This window comes from Bos indicus x Bos taurus, chromosome 1 (genome assembly GCF_003369695.1).
Source record: "Bos indicus x Bos taurus breed Angus x Brahman F1 hybrid chromosome 1, Bos_hybrid_MaternalHap_v2.0, whole genome shotgun sequence".
NCBI classification, from domain to species: Eukaryota; Metazoa; Chordata; class Mammalia; order Artiodactyla; family Bovidae; genus Bos; species Bos indicus x Bos taurus.
The window spans coordinates 89621905-89644458 of record NC_040076.1 but is presented as its reverse complement, the minus strand read 5'-3'; the positions used below and the strand labels follow the sequence as shown (position 1 = coordinate 89644458).

General features: G+C 36.9%; 1 protein-coding gene across 7 annotated transcripts in view; it reads right to left on the bottom strand.

Moving 5' to 3' along the window:
- The window catches only part of TBL1XR1 (transducin beta like 1 X-linked receptor 1), a 178201-nt gene that overhangs the window by 35662 nt on the left and 119985 nt on the right, over positions 1–22554 (bottom strand). For 6 of the 7 annotated variants that reach the window (XM_027540627.1, XM_027540598.1, XM_027540618.1 and 3 more), the window contains one exon: positions 7381–7483. The exons of the other annotated variant lie outside the window; for it this stretch is intronic. In XM_027540627.1, the coding sequence (XP_027396428.1) occupies positions 7381–7438 (58 nt within the window). In that variant the 5' untranslated portion in view covers positions 7439–7483. The remainder of the gene's footprint in view (positions 1–7380; positions 7484–22554) is intronic. 7 annotated transcript variants of the gene reach the window in all.

Here is a 22554-nt window from a genome sequence, read left to right as displayed (position 1 = left end):
GGCAGTGAAATCCAGAAGCAGTGAGGCTGGAGACCCCTGTTCTCAATTTCATAACCCTCCCCAAATAAATTCTGCAGTAAATCATGTAACAGAAAGGGGGAAAAAAAGCTAAACAACCAAGTGGCTTGGGGTAGAAGGCTGCAAGATAGACGATATCACTTACAGAGGGCCTGTATCATGCACTAATTTCTCATCTTAGCAGATGAGAAAACACAAAGAAAATAGATTTATTCCGGGACCATGGCCATAACCACTGCATTCCCCCCATCCTACTGAACAGTTAGAACAGGGTCAAGGATAAAGCTAAGGCAGAGTGAGCTCCTGCATATCAACAAAACATAAAAGACTGCATCATTATTCTTATTTCGTTTCAGGGTATTAGAAAGTGGCATCAGTAGCACTTGAGACAGTAAGACATTTTATTAAAAAGCAAGATACTTTGATTTTCCAAAGCCTTCTAAACTGCAGCAAAGTCTATGACTTCTGTACTCCAATTTCTGAGTACAATTTAAATAATTATTAATTACATTTAGACTCTGTTTAATTAGATGACAAAGTTCAAGATTATGTCCAAGAATATCCTAAAAGCTGCACGTAGAACAATGTCAATTTTTAACTGGAATGTTGCCTATGTTCTGAATTTTTTTGTGTGAGACCAGGTGCTCTCTGTTATCCTTAGGTATTACATATGCACTTATGATCTTCTCAAATAGCAAGAAAACAACCCTAAAGTCATCCGTAATAGTGTTTCGGCACTTATCGTTAATATATATTTGCCCTAAAGGAGGTCCATACTTCAAATGCTCTTCTTAAACACATGCTGAATTGAACAGTAACTTTTTTTAAATTTCTAGTTGCAGCATTACAAAGCAGCTTAAAATTATGTTCAAAACTACTCTTCTTCTTCCCCTCCCTAAAACAACTTCTTCCTTAGAAACTTTTCATCTTGCCATGCTACACCTCAGGTCCTCCTCACTTCCCGTCAGCCCCTGGCATTCCACCATTCGCCAAACCCTATCAACTCTCCCTCTCTGGTCTGTCATCAGCTTTCCTTGTGTGCCCACACCTGGATTTTAGTCCCCCATCATCCTTTACCTGGACCACTGCTGTCGTAAGTTCCTTTCCTCTCTTCCCCAGTTAAGTACACTTGCAACACTATGGCTAGAAGACTACTTGTGAAACAAAAAATGATCATACCACTCCTTACTTGAGTACTTTCAACAATCCTTTTGGCCTTCATAATCAAGGTCAAATTCTCTAAGTGTGACACACAGTAACTTTTGCAATCTTTACCCTACTCATCTCTCCAGGCTTATCTCCCCACTTCAACCAAGACCTAGAATATACTGTGCTATCTCATGCCTTTGGGCTTTATGTGTTCCCACGCACTTTTCACCTATGTGAATAGAGGTGAAGTCCTTCCTCCTGCTGCTCCAGGATTGGTATTTCTCTTCCATACTAATCCTCTAATTTGTGTATGTGTAGCATTCTACGGGTAGTGTGTATATGTATGATTAATACAACTGGGATGTCTGAAGATGGGGTTAATGTCTAGTAATCTTTCAATTTTAGGAAACTAGATGTCACCTAATTTTACTAGTGTTCAATAAACATTTGTTAAATCAGAATGCAATTCTACTATAATTTATCTTGGCACATCAGGAAATCTATGAATCCAGAGAAAACATATGACTTAAATCTCCCTTGAAAAACTAAAACTTGAACCAGGGTTATGCCAAAATATATCTGCATTTATCTGTAAATATATATGCAGGCAATACTTTTTCAGGGACAGCTTTTGATCCACATAGTAAAAGGCAAAAGGCATCAACTCACAGTCTGTGAAATGCTTAAGTCTAGCCTGCTTGCCTAATATAGCATCCCTTCTTTCCAGGAGTCAAAGCAAAGCTGATATAAATAATACTTTGTATAAATTCTCTACAATCAAGTATTCTACACATTCACTAGAGGGATTAAAATCTGGGAGATAGAAAAGGAAATCCAGAGAGGAGTAAGGCAAAGTTCAGTATGCAGTAATTCAAGGATATTCAGTGGTCGGGACCGGCAGTGGTACGGGGGTCTGTGTGCGGTTACTTCTGAGGCCACGCACTGTCCCATGTAAGAAATGAGATCACAAGACAACCATTTTCTACATATGGCTTGTTTTAGGAGTGACCTCTCTTGGGATGACAGGGATGGTTTCCTCAAAGGGAAGTCAAGTCTTTCAGAGCCTGTCAACTCTACTTTGCAAATGGAGGGTATACGAGCATGAAAAAGGGCTCTGAATATGGTTATGGTGTAGGGTATCTGAACAGGGCCGGGGGCGGCGGGGGAGTGGCGGTGAGGTGGGAGGCAAAGCTTAACTACTAACACGATACAGTGCCCTATATGGAAGTAAAATCTGACTTACACAAGGCCCTCTTCTCAGCCTCAGGTCAGAAAAGCCCAGAAAATTATAACCCTGCTTCCATCACCACATACCCTCTTGACCCCAAATCTGTTTCCAATTCTATCCTATAGACCCAGAATTTTGTTTAGTACAAAAAGTTCCATATTTAAATGAGTGAAGGTTTTAGAAAAGGTAAAAAGAAGTAGAGAAAAAAATGCTACATGGGACCTTGTATGTTGAAAAGTTAGAGGGACCTAACACTTATTTAAAAAAATAAAAAAAGGAAAGGAAGAAAGGAGTGAAGAAAAAAAATTACAATACCAAAACCCAAATACAACTGTTAAAATATTTTATTTCCTTTTGTCCAGCACAATACACTGGCTATGCAGTTTTGTGCCCTAATTTTGCCCTTTATATATATATATATATCTGAATATTTTATATGAATTATATTTTCTGAAATAATTTTATTATAATATTCATCCAATAAATGTACCAGCTAGTAAATTATTCACCCCATGGCTGGACATTTGGATTTTCCAATGTTCACTCTTTAAAAGACTCTTACTTCAAATATCTATGTGTATAGGCTTTTGCCATGTATATATGTTTTTTTTCTTTAGGATGGATTCCCTCAAAAGTTGAAGGGGACATCAGCACTTCAACGGAAGTTCATGACTGCCAAACTGCTTTTCAAAAAAACTGTACAAGTTTATGAAGCCATCAGCAATTTATACGTTTCCTTATATGCTTACTACGCTGGTTATTCCTAAAAAAACAAAAAGATTACTATTAAGATTGAACAAGTTCTCTGTTTGGCAACCATTAAAGGACCTTTGTCTTCTAACAAGTTTGTCAGTCGGAATGTGTAACAGGAATTTCCTTTATCAGCAAAAAAAATAGTTATTCAGTTTACAAAAAGAGGAGAAAAAGTGATTTGGATAAAAGTATAGTTAATTATCAGCATTTATGACAGCTGCTTGCTATTTATTGTTCATTAGTCATGTGTACAACAACTGTATGTATCAAATTAACGCCACTGCATATTTTATTATACAACAAAACTATGTACCTACTTGCAGTTTTGTAACTGACCATGTACTCACAAAAACTGAAAGACAAGACTCATGGTGGCAATATCAGATGCTGACCTTTCCTCTCCATTTCTTCATGGTGAAAGGCACATTACTGATAGCCATTTAATCTAAACTCCTTCCAGCCTGCTGTTAAAATCTGTTTATAAATAGCACCAGCGGAGGATATGTAAGAAGCAGTGTTTATCTAGCCCAGTTACCTTTATCTGAGTTAAGAGAAACTACACTATCATTTAACTGCTGATACTCTACTGGCCATTGGAGAGGTTAATACAAAAACCAATGAATGAAAAAGACAAACGAATGGGCTGTTGGGTATTACAGGTCAGAACCATAAAGTTAAATATAAACATTCTGGCTACTTTGTGCCCACTATGATCATTATGATCATGTTTAGATTTCCAAATTAAGTGTGTGTTTGATGTGTGACCTTATAAACAAATGTAACATTTTAAGCAAGCATCATGTAAGAAGTGGTGTGGTGCAAGGCCTATTTCCTGGGAGAAGCAATATCCTTTTGAAAAGAGTACAAGAGTGAAGTGGGGTGCAGGAGAGACAAGATCTTTCATGAAGTGAATGCTTTAAGCCTACATATATCATCACCTTCTCATAAATGGAGACTATATGGCAAGATGAATCTCAGTTCTAAAAACATGAGGATTTTTAAAAATAACAGTATTCAGAATCACAATCTAGAAAATTATTCAGTAATAAGGACATGTTGTTTCTGCATTTTCCAGTTAGTTTTCAATCATAAAATGCAACTGTTTCATAGTGTTCAACACAGGTTCATCTATGAGCTCCTAAACATGTAATAGATGACAATAAAATCTAGAACCAAGAATTCTCCCCTAAACCAAATACACAATTCAAGCAAAATTTCATCTTATACAAAGCAACAAGAAAAACGAGTGCCACAAAGTTCACAAATAATTGCCTGGAACAATTTCGTTAGAAAAAAATAAACAACTACAGGAGAGTCAAGTGACACAAAGCGGGCAGGAGTGAGGGGAGGGGGAGAAAATTTAAAAGATGCAAAGCAGCTTAGCTCCTCTAAAACTAACCCTGCATCAGTTTCTCTTGTATACAACCAACTATAATATTAGTATTTATTCTACCTACCATTGCTAAATATAAGTTATTAAGGTGATCAAGTTATTAATGTCCTTGGGTAAATGCTAATTAAAGGGAACACACTGAATCAAATCAATCATTAATTGTAGCACTACATGTCAAATCCAAAAAGAAAAAAAAACAAATTTTATTCCCCAGGAAATATTTGTTAAATATGAAAAGTCTAGTTCATAACATCGCAAAATGATAATGATCAAAGTAATATGCTCAGGGTGAATTTTCCAGAGATTTAAATGAGAAAGATAGAAGGTTCCAGCAGAATAAAACTATACTACAATAAATTTTTCTCTTAATTGGTTTTAACAAATAAGGAAGGATGGCTTATTTCAGACAGAAGTTTATAAAACATTTGAGGCTGAATACCATGCTGTAGTTCCTTTTCAGCAAGTATTACTAACAAATTTTATAAATGAGAAAATGGGAGCTCTGAGAAGTTATGTAACCGGGGGTGGGGGGGGGGGGAACTTTTACAGGTAATATTTTCTAGTACTGATAATAGTCATAATAGGAGATTTACCACATAGTATATGAAGTATTTAAGATTAAAACAAGTTAAGTGATTTTATTACCTCAGGAGATGGATCTCAAGATACTGTGAATATATAACACCTTCTTGTCAAGTTCTAATTATCCTACGACTAGTACAGATCCATCATTAATTGAGCCTAAGAACCACTTGGAACATCTGTAAAATGCAAATTCTGGGGCCCACTCCTAGTTCTCTTAAGTGATAGTGATGCAGGTGGTCAGAGGATCAAACTTCAGAATGCTGGTTATAGGTGGTTCTTAAATTTATTGCAAGCTGCCTTTCTAGAAAAACTGTCAAGTCAAAATGTCATCAGTGTAGTCTGATTTTCCCCTATAAATTCATAATGTAAATAGAAAGTTACCAATTTTATAAAGGGACTGGTGTTCACATTTTAGACATGTGGCTTAACATCATACTTCATCACCAGTACACCGTATACAGTTTTGTAAAGAATACACAAAGCACAACTAAGAACACAGTTAACAATTACATAGGATTTAATATGATAAATATTAGTCTACCATACAAGGTATTTAAAAAAAATATCATTTTTGCTTTACGTTTACTGCAACATAAAATACCTTAAAACATAAAATTTAGAAGCATTTTTTTCTGAGAACATAAGCAATTTTAGGACTTTTGATAAAATCACTGGACACTTTCATAAATTAACCCAGATTATTATTTTACTGTCCCTTTTACTTGCTATATTTTCCTGCAGCGATATAAAACATCATCTGTATTTCTCATCCACTGATCCTTCACACTATTTTTCACTTTAGTGTCTAATGCCTCAAAGCTCTGACTTAACTGGTGGTTGAATTCAAAGGCAGAAAAAGCAGAGTTTGTTCTGCCTCAATAACTTCTTTCTGCTATCGTCTAAAGTACTATATAACAATATCCAAATGTGAGCGTATGTGCTACAGCCCATGGGTCACTACCTTTTCTACTTTATTAATAATCATTATATCTTATGCAAAATATTCTACAGATTTTCTCTTTGGATCTGCCAGTATACCAACTGAAAACAAAACAAAACAAGATCTATCCATTTCAAAGCTTCATAAAAAGTTATCCTGCATTCTTGGTTACTTTATTTTCTTCTTTTTCCCTCCCGGCCCTTGTTGGATATAATTTTCTCAGCTGTTTGAAGCCAGAGAGGAGTAGTGATGTTGCCTGGGAATAGAAAATTCCCACCCAAGAGAAAATCTCAGAACTGGAATGCAGCTGGGAGTATCTCAGTAAGCAGATGATCTAAAATCTAAGGCCTTGTTTAAATTATCTGCCTAAGAAAAGGACAACTAACTAAGCCCTGGAAGAAGAATAACTGGAGTTTCAAATCAAATTTGAAGGCTCAATATCCTACTCTATTCCTTTCACTCCTCCCCCAAAAAGTGACTAAACCAAAATTATCTTTTTATACCAAACTTTACCTTAATTAACATCCCAATAACTTTAAGTTATAATTCCTAAAATTCACACTCCAACATTTTCAACCACCAAATGATTCAACCTCATGTTAACAATCTAACTTTCCACTGCAGTCAATCTTTTCCACCATCTTACGTTCCATCCAACCCAAGTTTTTCCCTCTTCTAGTTTTTATTTTTTCCCCTTAATCCAGCCTACATTTTCCCTTGCGATATTCCTTCTTTTTTAGGATAACACCTCTTAATCTGTCTAGAAAACTTGGGAGATCACTGACTAACTTAATATTTATAACAAATAACTTTCAGTGATTTATATTTACTAATCAGCTCCCGATGAAATACATTATTAAGATTCAGGTCAAAGATACACTTAACCAACTGGGATGAGCCAAAAGCATTATGAAAAAGCAAATATAGCTTTTGAAATGCTTATTGCAACTAGGACCAGTAACATTAAGCTGAGAATTATGAATATACATTATCAAACTGATGGCATCTGAGAATTTATATGTTCCTACCAACCGTTTGCAATAATCTCACTTCATTACAAATTATAAAAATGATCTTTGAACAGTGAAAGCCAAACCACTTGTTACAAATATTTGCCTGAGATGATTCCAACATATTTGAAAGAGTCAGAGAGTTAAACCATGCAGTAACACATAGCTTTAAAATGGCAGTCCAGACATTAAGGAAACATACAAAGTTCAACAGTTTGGACTGGTACAAATTTCAAATGCATAAAAGGTTATTTTTAGGATATTAAAATAATTTGAGGCCTATTTACTTTATGAATGTACTCACCTGACTCTTGCAAGTATCTATATACCAAGAAGTTGACCTCATCACTGCTTATACTCATCTTTATTCCCACTTAAACCATGAGGTCACAACACAGGATATAACCCTAAAAATAAAACAAAGTTAATTAAGTATTTTCTCAATAAAATATTTTTAAACAAAATGTAAACAATGTTGTAAAAACCATTTGATTTTATTAAATAATGTAAAATGAAGGTTTTGATATTGCCTAATAATAAATCCTAACAAATAAAGATACTTCCAATAGTTAGTAGAAGATTATACAACCAAAACACAGCTGGGTCTCTTTTTCTGCAACATATTGGTTAAAAAGGATTAAAAATTTACAAAAGGGCCTCCAGTATCATATTTAATAATTATATCAAATAGCATAAAAAGTTGTTCCTCTTTTCTCCTTAACTGTAAAAAAGAGTTTATTTTAAGGATCAGAAAATGAATCATATAGGAAAAGACTGACTTCAGACTATGGGATTGGGGACCAGCTATCCATGCTGGTTTTGTTTACAAAATTTAGTAGGATTAAGTCTCTATTTTCTCAACATCTAATCTGCAATGTTCAAGTTTCAAAAAGCTCTAGGTATGCATAAGGCAGAGAGGTTGGAGTACAGTTCTGAAAACTCAAAATTCTCAGAAGGAGGGAAAGAGGGAAACGGACATATAGCTTAAATATATCCTAATTATACATAACTGTTCTCATGCCACAGAAAGGATTTAAAGTAAACTTTTCTGTACGGTGCCCAACAGTAAATATGTTAGGCTTTGCCAGTCATATAGTCAGTGTCACAACTACTCATCTGCAGTTGTAGTGCAAGAGCAGCAATGACACACGAATGACTGAGTGTGGCCATGTTCCAATAAAACAACTTATCAACACTAAAATGTGAATTTCATATGATACTCTGATGTCATAAAATATTTTTCTTTTGATTTCTTTTTCAGCACTCAAAAAATCAAAACCCTTTCTTAGTTTGTGGTCCTTATAAAAGGTCAGTGGGCTGGACATGGCCCACAGACCAGCTTCTCGGTTCCTTGTTTAAAAAAGGATACGCTGACATCTATTCAGTATAAGAAAGAAAGAAAGTGAAGTCACTCAGTCGTGTCCGACTCTTTGTGAACCCATGGACTGTAGCCTACCAGGCTCCTCAGTCCATGGAATTTTCCAGGCAAGAGTACTGCAGTGGGTTACCATTTCCTTCTCCAGGGGATCTTCCGACCCAGGGATTGAACCCGGGTCTCCAGCATTGCAGGCAGACGCTTTACTGTCTGAGCCACCAGGGTAACCCCAGGCCTGTGCTGACTGTCCTACCACATCATTGATCTCTTATAATGCAGGGTAACAATATATTTAAACCTCTCAGATTAATAAGAACTGAGCAGGCTTCTATACAATAGGAACTGCTACTGCTGTAGATCTGGAAAACCTGGTGACTGAACACTCATCAAGCTTATCTCAGAAACAAAGGAAGACAAACAAGGGGGTAGTAACAATTCCCCCAGTGAACACACACAGAGGAAGCCCTAACCAAATGCAGTGGTCTGGGAATACATCTCAAAGGAAGTGTCTTCAGTGCTCAGACCTAAAGGACAGACAGGAGAGTGAGAACATGAATATCTGGGGAGGAAGGAAAAGAACCGAAGCAACTCAGTGAGCAGTTAACAGTCACTGGAAGGGCTGCGTGAAGAAAAAGAAACAAAATGAAGTAAGGCTTGAGAGGAGCCTTAAAGGAATCACTTTCGAGAAAACAAGGAAGTAAAAAGCAGAAAACGCAGGGAAGTGGTATGATTTACATTTTTAAAAGACCATCCTGAATTCTAAAATGAAAACTAGAAGGAAACTGGACTGAGGAGAGGGGGCCAAGTTAGGAAGGTGCTGGAGTCACCTAAGAGAAGACTGAAACCTGGACGGGGGCACTGGAGTTGAGGAGAACCCCGAGAATACTAGGATTCCAAAGATACTTAGGAAGTAGCAGACTCATGGAGAAAGCAATGGCACCCCACTCCAGTACTCTTGCCTGGAAAACCCCATGGATGGAGGAGCTTGGTAGGCTGCAGTCCATGGGGTCGCTGAGGGTCGGACACGACTTCACTTTCACTTTCATGCATTGGAGAAGGAAAGGGCAACCCACTCCAGTGTTCTTGCCTGGAGAATCCCAGGGACGGGGGAGCCTGGTGGGCTGCCGTCTACGGGGTCGCACAGAGTCGGACACGACTGAAGTGACTTAGCAAAGCAAAGCAGACTCAAGGGTGGGGGACTTGATACAGAGCTCAGGAAAAGAGAAGAAGCAAAGGTTTCTTTTAGGACATGTGGACACGTAGTACTTCATTTACTGAAATGAGAAGCCATGGAAGAAAAGTAAATACCATCCTCATGTGAGGAAGAAGGCACTTCTTCCCATTTCATCGCCTGAATGTGATAATCTATACACGCCACACTGAACAGAATGATACAGGTGAACACTCCTCTGATGACTAGCTCAGGACACCTCATCCAGAGGCCCCTGTGGCACACAGGAGGATCTGAGCTCTGGAGGAGACCCTGACCCACAGGAATGGGTAACAATGTGCTTGGAACACAAAGTAGGTATAACACAAGAGTCAATCCTGAAAGCCTGGTGACTGAATGATTTAAAAAATAAAACCACCACACCCATTATATGATTACATATAATACCCATTATATGGCAGGCATTAAGTCACAACTTGACTAACCATGGACATCTGTCAGGGAAACACTGAGTCACTCACTGATTGATGAAGAGGATCTCCCAAAATGAGTTCAATCAGGTGGAATCCTAGTGAAACAACTAATGAAGAAAATAAAGAGTATTCTTTTCCTCTAAAATATCGTTCAGTCTAATATTCAAATAATGAATAATGGAACGGAAGTACCTAAGAAGTACAAATTTTTTTAAATGGCGGATTCCAATACACAAAGGTCACCAAAATGTCTCAAATTAAAGCAGTTATCAGTAGTGCTTCTGTATCATTTAATGTATCTCAGGGCAAAGAAAAACACAAGTCAAAATTATATAAATTATTGTCTGTAAAAACTCTCATAGTAAATACATGTTGGTGGCATACTTTTTTAAAGTCAACAAGAAATACCAAACATGAAGAGGAGAGTTCTTGTCTGTTCAAATTGCTGTGAATGGGTTTATTATATTGATCAGAGTACTGTATTAGTTCCTGTAACCAAAAGTAAATTTTTTAAGAGAAAGGGGTAAACTTTTCAAATTTTAAAAGGGTTACTCTAGCTTTAGTTTTACTTCAGCTAGCTCATACTTTCAGAGAGAAAGATCACTGTTTTCACTTATACCAAACATACCCCTAGGGCAGACAAGTGAAGTGAAGTGAAGTCACACAGTCGCGTCTGACTCTGCAACCCCATGGATGGAGTAACCTGTAGCAGGCTACTCCATCCATGGGATTTTCTAGGCAAGAGTACTGGAGTGGGTTGCCATTAGAGCTAAGGCAGGAGAAGGGGACGACAGAGGATGAGATGGTTGGATGGCACCACTGACTCAATGGACATGTTTGAGCAAGCTCTGGGAGTTGGTGAAGGATGGGAAAGCCTGAAGTGCTGCAGTCCATGGGGTCACAGTCAGACATGACTGAGCGACTGAACAACAAAGACCTAGGAATAGACACATGAAATAAAGCTGTCCCAAGCCTTGCAGGATGGACAGTTTTCCAGTTACGAGAAACATAGAAACAAATGTGGCCTTAAAAAAAAAAAAAAAAAAAACAGTGAAGTTAATACAACTCTGTATTAAAAGTTTCAGTCATAGCAATGAAACTACACAGGCTCTTTAGACCTGAGTTTATCCTCTTATAAAGACACTCAATTCAAAAAAAAATAAAATAAAATAAAGACACTCAATTCTAGAATAAGGTTCAGTATGAAATTAGTCTGTTTAAATTCTAACATCAGAAGGACACCTGAAAAGAACAGGAAATACTAGACGTTAAAAACAAACAAGACAATGTTAAGACATTTCCTGAGTGAAAGCTTCAGTTTTCACTTTCAAAACACCTAAAAAACCTGGATGCCAGAGAACAAAAATTAGAGAAAATGCCACCACTTCAGTAGTGGACTCACTGCAGCTTTACAGAACAGGTCCATTTTGATTTGTTTGTTTACACATCTATGCTGTAGTCTTCACCTGCCCCAAGTGAAGACCAGATACGCAGAGACTAGCCACAACCGATCTTCAGAAGGCACACAAAAACCTTCCTGCCATACCTCTTCCACTGTGGTATCTTTCAGAACATCTATCTTTAAACAAGGTCACAAGATAACAGTAAGACACACATCCAATCTACCCTGTACAAAACAGGTATGGGCCTCGATATCACGTCTGGTAGAGGTACCAATGTATAAAAGAAGTTCTGCCTCAAGGAGCTGATAGACTATTAAACAAGACATCCAAAATAAGCACTTCCTAAAATCACAAAACACCTATTTGTATATTCTGCCTGATCATACTTAGCCCTAAAAAGTAAATGACCTAGTTCTAAACACACACACACACACACACACATATATATACATATATATATTAAATATCTCTGTACTTTCTTAACTCTCAGAAACAGCTTGTAAAATCATAAAAGCTTTTATTCAAACCTCCATCAGTTATGGGCAATGAAATTACTTAATTCAAACCCACAGCTATATTAAAGCAGCCAGAGTAAAAACAAAAACTACAATCTTAACTAACATTTAGCTGAATGTTTATATGTAAAACTACACTAAATACTCTAATGTTTAGTATGAACTATTTTACTTTAAGGCTTCACAGACAAAAATCTATCAAGTATTACAAAAACAGGGCTGTTGATGTAAGTCAGGTATAATTGCTTCAATAAATATAAATATACATGGTATTTTCAGCATCACAAAACTGAGTTCAGCATTCACACACTGGATAACTGCTCCAAATGTTTAACCATCTCATTTGTTCTTCCATATCTGGTACCACATTTCTGCCTCTGGCCTCAAACAGAACAGACATGACATTCTTTCTGATACCATATCTAGAGCATATCAGAGTCCAACTATGATCCTAAATCACACTATTTTAAATCTACAAGATTGAAAAAATAACGAAAGCTATGGACAAAGAAAAAAAAATTAAAAGCTTTTCTGAAATCTCATACTCACAACACATTATTTAGAGGTCTGAAAACTTCTTGCAGGCTCTAAATTCAAATGCACAGTCAAAATGTCCTAATCTTAGAAAAATAATTTAGTTCAAAATGTAGTGGTAGGACTTTCTTGGAGGTCCAGTGGCTAAGACTGCACTCCTGATGCAAGAGATCGGTTTAATTCCTGGTTGGGGAACTAGACCACATATGCCACAACTAAAGATCCCGCAACAAAGATCGAGTGCCACAGCCAAACAAATAAAAATTGATATTTGGAGAAAAAATCAAAAACTGAAATGTACAGTGGTGGCATATTATCCCATGGCAGACACATTAGTTTCATTTTTGATTTGCTCAACATTTAGATGATTTTAAATTATTCTAAGACTCCTATAACAATATTTATGCTTCAAGTTGTTTCTTCATCCATTTCTTTTGGTAGCTGTGCATTTATGAATAGTCCTCAACATCAGGAAAAGTCCCTAAATTACTGGACCAAAGGGAAAAGATAAATAGCTATTTTGATTCTTAATGAATACCAACAAATTAGATCCACTCAAAAGACTGAACCAATTCAAGATCCCTCCAGCTGAAACATTAGTTAAAATATTCAAGGTAACCAATTATAAACAACAGCAACAAAAACACCCTGGCCAGCCATAACATTAGAAACATTTTAAAATAATACTGAACATTATGGGGATTGTGACAAAACAGAAACTGTATGTTTATACACAGTATCTACAAATACTGGTCATAGCTATTAGTAGAAAAAAGAGCAACAATATTAAAAGCTGCTACAAGAACTCTGATGTTAAAATAACAAATAACTGTCAAACAGTGTGACCTTGGACACCTTCAGGATACCCTTCTAAATAAATGTTAATAACACAGAGGGACCCAAGTGACTGATATGCTGGGAGTCCATCTAGCAGAAAGTAAGATTCAGGCTTTTCTGGAACTCAGCAGCTGAGACATGGTGTGGTGGTAATTAGCAAGATGAAATCTGTGGCTTGCCTCTTGTAGAATCCACAGCCACTGTCCAAGAAAAGACAACACAGCAACTGCTTTCCATTTGGAGAATTATTCCATTCTCAGCCCTGTGGTTTAAATGGACAGACATCCTGATCCAAAGAAAGGTACTTAATTTGCTTAAGCCAACCAGCAAATCATACCTTTGGTTTAGGGTTGACACCACTCCTCCACATATCCCAAGTGTCTCAACTCAATCATTCCCAGAAAGTGAAACACTAGTAGAAGACGTGTTGATTTCTATAAAGTCAACCTCCTTTCAGAGAGGAGTGGGCAGGCAACAAGGGCACCATGGGAAGCTTGGGATGAATGTGTATCACTGAGGTCAGAGTAGAGATATCAGAGGCAGAGGAGGGGGCCAACGCAGAAACAAGAGAAACTGTGTCCTTATGACATTAAATGTCTATCTTTCAATTAGATCAAGTACTATCTGAAGTCAATTTACCACTATATTTTGGTTAAAGAACTCAAAAATGAATTTTATTGTCTGATCTAAAAGATTTGTCAGTTGCAACCAAAGGAGGGCAGACAACCAAGAAATGTTTTACAACAAGAAAGTGCCTGAAGTTAGTGATGGATTATATTTGGAGAAATAAGCGGAGGGTAGAAGGGGTGGGTGTGGAGGGAAGGTGGGTGTGGAGGGAAGGTGGGTGTCTAAAATCCCAATTGTTTCCACATTGGAAAGTGGACAGACTTACCTTCCAGAAATGGGCTGCCTAGACAGCACAGCCCTCTGGGGAGTCCCACTTCGTATGTGTTAAACTAGAGGTAAAATAAAAGACATCCCAGCAGAAATGCTCCAGAATATAGTATTACAATTCGCTGTTCATGGAAAGTGGTACCTCTGGTTCTGCTCTCTTCATACAGGAAGGTCACATTTTCAGCTACTTATATTACTTTGGGGTGATAAACCAATCCAAACAAATGCTGACTACATGCATTTGTGGGGGTGGGGTAATGCAAGTGAAAAGTAATCGCAACAATGGCCATGCTAAAGCCTATAGGGATAAAACTCACTAAAGCACTATTTTTCTGACATTTATTTTATTCACTCAGTTAAAGTAAAATGAGCACTTCCAGTGTGTAAGGCACTATGACAGATGCTGGAAACATGGCTAAACAATGTAAACCGTGGCCAGATCGTGTGACTTTACAAGTTGCTGGGAAGAAAAAGAACAATTCCAACTATAAATTTTAATATACAGATTTATATATTTAGAAATGTCATTCAAATATTACACCTTCTTCAGAGAAGGAAAAAAAAGTATAGAATTAATAATGTAAAAGAATGTAATAACTATAAAAAGAAACCAAATTCTTAGTACCAGGAGGTTCTAGGAGATTGCTAATTCCAAGGCATGACATATGTTGCCAAGGACCCATGGACACCACAGGGTATCACTACACAGCTTACACGGACCTTGGTATCAGTGGCAGTCCTAAACAGTCAGTCAGCCACTGCAGTCAGAAGCAAACAAATTGTAGTATTTTGCTATATAAATAACAGCTTCTAAACTCATGAAGAATCATGCATCAAAACTTGTTGGGTATAAGTTCTCAATCTGTCTGTGGAGTAAAGTAACAGTTCATCCACTGGCACGCTGCCTCAATGGGTTATCATAGGAAACTGGCAAAATGTCTTGTTAAAACTACGTGCGTGCATGCATGCGAGGTTGCTGTAGTCGTGTCTAACTCTGCGACCCTATGGACTGCAGCCCACCAGGCTCCTCTGTCCACGGGGATTCTCCAGGCAAGAATACTGGAGTGGGTTGCCATGGTCTCCTCCAGGGGATCTTCCCAACCCAGGGATCCAACCTGCATCTCTTATGTCTCCTGCATTGGCAGGTGGGTTCTTTACCACTAGCACCACCTGGGAAGCCCACTGGAAACTGTCAAACTGTCTTATTAAAACCATGACACACTGCAAAAAATACCAAACTATGAAACTAACAACACAAAGTGTGTGGAGGGGAAATGAAATAGAGTGAGGAGAGAAATTAAATTAGTTTACCCATTAGTGACGTCATTGGTGCCTCTAGAATTTATGCTGAGGCCCAACCTGCAGGATTTTAGAAAGTGACTTTATTTGAAGAGGAGGTCTTTAAAGAGGTGATTACATTAAAGTGAAGTCATTAGAGGGAATCTTTCATAATGTGAATATAACCCAACATGACGAGTGTCCTTTTATGAGGAAGAGACACCAGGAATGCATGTGCACAGAGGAAAGGCCATGTGAAGAGGCAAGAAGGCAACCACCTGCAAGTCAAGGAGAGGCCTCGGGAGAAACCAAACCTGCCAGCACTTTCATCCTGGGCTTTTCCAGAACTGTGAGGAAATAAACTTGTTTTATAAGCCACTCAGTCTGCGGTATTTTGTTATGGCGGCCCTAGCAAACTGATACACACCCAACATCACAAATTCTGTAAAACTCTGATCATTCACTGGAGACTTTTAAATTACTAATGTTCACGATTGCCAGGGCCTGTCTTTTCAAAAATTTGCCTCTATTTTTAGGAATCTATCCTGTCCTGTAATTGCCAAAAACAGTTACATGTCCTGTAATTTGTCGAAGTTGATGACATTAACAGGATACATCAGCACTTCATAATCTTCTGCCGCGCAATGCCCCTTTGTTCTCCCTACTTCCCAAGAAACACACTCACAAACAGCACACACGCACACACAAAATGCATTATTCTTCATTTCCCACTTCTTTAAAAATAATTAAAATCCTACTAAGGTAATAACACATTTGTGTACATAAAATATGGTACAATGAAGAGGTGTACTTTAAGACTTAGCTCTGAAGTCTTTGACAAATAGCTTAAAATGTGTATAAACTTTTACGATGCTAAAGCTTAAAAGATTTCACAGAATTATATTAGACTAAATGAAATCATATTTACAGAACTTACTCTTGAAAAACTGCAAAATACAACAAATCAGGATTCAAAGAGAGATAATCTCAAGAAAAAAACATTAAGCTCTAACTGCAATGTGTATCTCAGCTTATTTTAGTACTAACCAAACTTAAAATATAAAACCCTATACAATAAAAACTAATTATTTGGCTGATTTCTTAAATATTAATGACAAACAGCAGCATATGTTCTTTTTATAGAGCCTTAGCCCTGGACTACAACCACGGTTTATTTGCCCAACATTTTAACGACGTCTTTTCATATACTAAGTCCAAAGAGAAGCAAAGAATTTTCTTAAAACAAACATTCTACCACTCTTGACAGTCAGATAAATGCTAAATTTAAACTATATTTTTAAAGATATAATCTCATGAGATAATTTTTATTCATACTATTAAAAAGTAAAAAATATCCTTTTAAGCTAATTAGTTCTATATCTCATTTTCATGTAAGCATTGTAAGGGTATCTTTAATAATTTGAATATAATGTTCTAGTGAAAAGTTTACAGTATCCACTCCCAGCCCTCTCCCCAAGAGAAACAAATACAATTTTAAAAAAATAGGCAGACAAGATAGTTTTTGAAGGGAAATTAGCAGGTACTGGCATTGACTTTTACCTTCCAATTATGGCACACGAGCATCTTTCAGATAATTTTCCTAAGGATGTGCCTAGCAATATGTGTATTTTACAGAAAGGCTAACTTTTTTTTTTCCTAAACAAATAGAAGGTTTGTGGCAGCCCTGTACTGTCAAATGATGGTTAATATTTACTATCACTAAAAGTATTTTTTAAATTAAGGTATGTTATTTTTAAGACATAATGCTCTTATTACAAACACTATTTTTACACTACTGTGTAAACATAACTTTTATATGCACTAGGAAACCAAAAAAAATCGTATGACTCCTTTTATTGTGATGGTCTGGAAGCAAAACTGCAGTATCTCTGAAGAATGTCTGTAACTACAGGCAATTTTTATGTTTTTTCTTTTGGCTGTTGTTGCTTTGTTTTGTTATATTTACAGTCAACAAAGCTGGTGCATCTTAAGAATTTAAAGCATGACTTAGAAGGGATAAACTTGTAAACTCCTTTTCTTGTCCTTGCCTTTTCCATTGGAATCCAGAGCTCTCATGTAAATTAAAAATAACATGAAAGAGAAGTCAGATCTCAGGTATCCTTATGATTTTAGACAATGTGACTCTTCTGGGCCTCTGTTCCTTCATCGAGAAAATGAGGGAAGTGAAGCGGATAGTCTCTTTTTCTGCTAAACCTCAATGATTTGAGTATTACAGTACAGAATATTACATAAAAATCCTGCAGGCTCACGGGACCAGATGACATAGTGGTTTTTAATAAATCATTTTATAACAGGCTTATGAGTGCATTACAAGGTTTTTAAAACTGACAGACCTCAGGTGGACATCTCCAGGAATCAGGAAAAGGGGAAATAATGAGTCCACCTCATTAAGAAATGTTTGAGTACTTACTACACATAGCGCTTATTAGGCAAATGGTAACCATATAACTGAGACTTCTAATGTCTGTCATTTGTTTCAACTTCATCTATACCAGGAGTGTTTACAAACTCTGTCCTGTATGTAAATCCCAACCCATTACCCATTTTTGTTTAGCCCACAATACCTTGTGGTTTTCACAAAACAAGGAACTGTTTTTACAGAATATTTGTAGTTGATTTGATGATAGGGAACACTAACTCTGAATCCCAATTAAGCAATTTTAAGAATCTCAGCAAAGCTCTCTGGGCTGAGTAAACTAGCAACTAGCATGTATTATGTGATGAGTCAACTTTGATTTACTTGTGGACTTCAACTTCCCAAACATAAAAAAGTGGCTGTTCGATATGAATCAAGGATGGACTCAATAAATATGTGTTAAATGACTGACTAAACATAGTCAAGGTACACTGACAGGGGAATAAGGAAAGATAAGAAATTAAAACACTAAGTTAACAGAAAGTGGAAGTGAAGTCGCTCAGTCGTGTCTTACTCTTTGCGACCCCATGGACTGTAGCCCACCAGGCTCCTCTGTCCATGGGATTTTCCAGGCAAGAATACTGGAGTGGGTTGCCATTTCCTTCTCCAGGAGATCTTCCCAACCCAGGGATCGAACCCGGGTCTCCAGCACTGTAGACGGACGCTTTACCGTCTGAGCCACCAGGGAAGCGCACAGTTAACAGAAGACAGACCGTAGTTGTGTTTTGTCTCTTTCAACTACTGAGCAATAACTGGTCATTCCAGTCAGTCTGTGAAGGAAGTCTGGAAATTAAAGTAAGGTAAGAAAATAAAAATTAAGAACCTAGTTCCCTCCCACTAGCAAGAAAAGCTCTGAGTTTATTTGAATGGGAACCAACATCAGAAAGATAAACCTTACTATTCTGATTTTGGAACAGAAATGTTATAAGGACCCATAAGACTGGAACACAACTAAAACTAAAGCTACAGTTACCAAAATGAATGGAAACTTGGCTTAAAACTGAGATATCACAGGCAAAATAAAGAGAATAAGGTACCAGGTGTAACAAACTCATTGAGTTATTTAAACAAATACTACCTATAACAGTATTTATGAAACAATTTATTGGATAAGAAATATCCTTTAGTTCCTGGGGAAAAAAAAAAAAAGACTAAGTCAGTAAAATCAAGACAGCTAAGCCCTAAGTGAATCAAAACAAGTGTCCACAGATTGGTTATACTCAGTAAATTCTTTGGAAGAACAGTAGTAAAAATGTGAGGAAGACTGTTCTGGTAGCAGAGATGTATGACTGATACAGATCAAGAGTCCAAGTAGAGGGAAAAATGTAAAGAGGTTAGCATTAATCCCAGTGGGCAGGCAATACGTGCGTGTTCAAATCAAGTGAAGATGACTTTAAAACCAGGTTTAAAACTCAGCAAACTGATAACACACATACACCCTCAACACACACAAATACAACATAGGTATTAGTAAATCTTGAAGACAAAACTCAAAAGAAAATGGAGTGGATATTGCTGATATGTATGAATTGAGGCAGGCTTTCCAGTTTTATTGAAAAAGGAGTAGGAACAGATTTCATCATGAAAATCTCATAGGTCAGTTTCATAGGTTAAGAGAAAATGGAAAGTAGTACAAGCCTGTAAGAGTTTCTGTTTAAAAAACAGACAAAAACACCATGTAGAAACAAATCAAGAACATCACTCCATAACCAAACTCTGTCCATCCTTTAGAAGTACTCTTACCTGGTCAGGTTATGTAGACTCTCCAATGGCAAACACAGACTTTTAATAGTCTCTTATTAGAAGGTACTTCTTTCTATTTTATAGTACATGTACTTCCTTGCGAACACTGTTCAAAGTGCTCAAAACCAAAAACAAGATTCGTTATCTCTGTCATACCCATGACAAAGCTCTATTATTTTATTTAGTATAAAAATTAGGTGTCAAAGTGAGGTCTACAGACCCCTAGGTTGATCTTTAAGGGGTCCTAGAGATCAAAATTATTCCTTTTAGTATTATAAGATACTGTTATAAAATAATATGTCTTTTCCACTGAATTGATATTTATACTGCTATTACAAACCAATAGTTGGTAAAATGGCTCACATCTTAGAAAAAATCAAGGTACTAACACTTCACTGCATTAGCAGTTATCATACTATTCACTGTCGTTGTTTAGGTGATGCTGCTGCTGCTGCTAAATCGCTTCAATTGTGTCCAACTCTGTGTGACCCCATGAACTGCAGCCTACCAGGCTCCTCCGCCCATGGGATTTTCCAGGCAAGAGAAGATTACTGGAGTGGGTTGCCACTGCCTTCTCCGGTTTATGTGCTAAGTCCTGTCTGACTCTTTTGCAACCCCATGGACCATAGCCCGCAGGGATCCTCTGTCAATGGGATTTCCCAAGCAAGAATACTGAAGTGGGTTGCCATTTCCTTTTCCAGGGGATCTTCCCAACCCAAGGGATCAAAACCACATCTCCTGCTTCTAAGGAGGCATGCTCAGTCGCTCAGTCATGTCTGACTCTCTGCAACCCATGAACTGCAGCCTGCCAAGCTCCTGGATCGAACATGCATTTCTTGCATCTCTTCCATTTCCTGCACTGGCAGGCAGATTCTTTACCACTGAGCCACCTGGGAAGCCCCTATACTATTCACTACTATACAGTTAAAAACAAAACAAAACAAAAAAAAACTCACAAAAAATTCTTCACTGAAGACGCTCCTTGATGAAGCAAGAAAAACAATTTTATTAAAATTTTAACCCAAAATACATCTTTGCAATATCCTCTGTAATAAAAAGCACACACACAGTACTTCTGCTGCATACTAAAACGATGGTTGTCGAAAAAACACTATGAAAATGTCTGAATTACAAGCCGAACTAGTTACTTTTTTCACGGAATACCGTTTTTACTTAAAACAACTGACAAAGTATGGTTGTTCTGACTGAGAATTTGGCAGACATTTTCTTGCAAACAAACAAAGTGAAACTGTCACTTTTAAGAAAACAACTAACAATATTTGTTGGCAAGAATAAAACTTAAGCTTTTAAGAGATAATTAGGATTTGGAAAATCTATCAGCCACCATGAGCTTCCCAATACGACTCCAGAACTTCTGTGATGAGATCAGTGGAGGTGTTAATTACTAGTTTTTTATATTGTATAATGAACATTTGGAAGATCTGTATAACTCAGTGAACAAATATTTTCCCAATGACTAGCATAAAATTATGCATGAGAAAACAATCCATTCAAAGTTCAAGAGAAATAGATTTTAATATGACAGAATACAAAAAGTTCATTGACAGAACTTCAGATCTTGTAGTGCAACTAACCCTTAAGAAACTACCCAGTTGCTGAGATATGGAATAGTATCAAAGGAGAATATCCAAATTTATTTGAAAAATGAGTCCTATTTTGATTTTAAAAATTTACAACTCTATCTTTAAAAAGCCATATTTTTTCCTAAATTCCAACTGTAACAATGTATCTCATCTTGTGAATGCAGACGCAGATGAGAGAATCCAGCTGTCTAAGCCAGAGATTAAGAGAAAGATTTTCAAACATTTAAGACAATGCATAGAAAATGTTTGTCTTGGAAATTATTTTTCGTAAGACATACTATGTATATTAACATATTATAGATGGGTTTGTTATTGTTACATTAAGATGCATTGGTACTATAGAATTTCACAGTTTTAATTTCTGATGCAGCATATATTGACAGCTATAGCCCATTTAAAGAAAAGCTTTCTGGAGTCATTAATAAATTAAGAATGTAATGAGATACTAAGTCTAAAAAATGCTTGAGACCTCCTAGTATAAAAATTTATTCCTTCATGGCAATATTGGTACTAACCTTCTTTGGAAAAATTCAAGAGTTTCCCTGGGGATACAGACCTCTTACACCACAATACTGTTCATATTGAAACGTGATGTAAATCATGATCAGTTTGATCTGTTATGTTCATATTACAATTACATTAGGTAGCCAATAAATTTATACCTAATCAACAAAAAAAGGGTACTCAACAGCCGTAAACATCTTCATGCAAAAGTTCTAGTTTTGATAAAACATGAAATCTATGAGCAAAATTATGAGGGGGTGAAAATTACACATTTCCTGAGACTGTACCTCTAAATGAATTTCTTTCCAGACACAGACACTTGATTCAATAATTTTACTGAAATTCAGTTTGTCCCTCATTCAACATTTACTGAGTGCTAATACAAGTCTGGCACTGTTCTAGGTATTGAATGCAGTAACTACATAAATCTATTAATACAAAGAATTATATTGGACAGAACAGTCTTCACAGACAAATTCTAGGTCGTGTTCCACTTTTTACCAAATTCTTTCATGAAAAGCTGTTCAAAAGGCGTGGAGGCTGTGGGAAGGGAGCACTGCCACCATAACACACTTCTTCCTCTATTGGTGTGGACTCCCACCATCCTGCATGTCTGCTCAACCTCATCATTTATGTTAAGAGAAATCTCTTCCCCACCAACTGAAACATGAAGCTAGCCTGTCTTTCAGTCTTTATATAACAAAATGCTA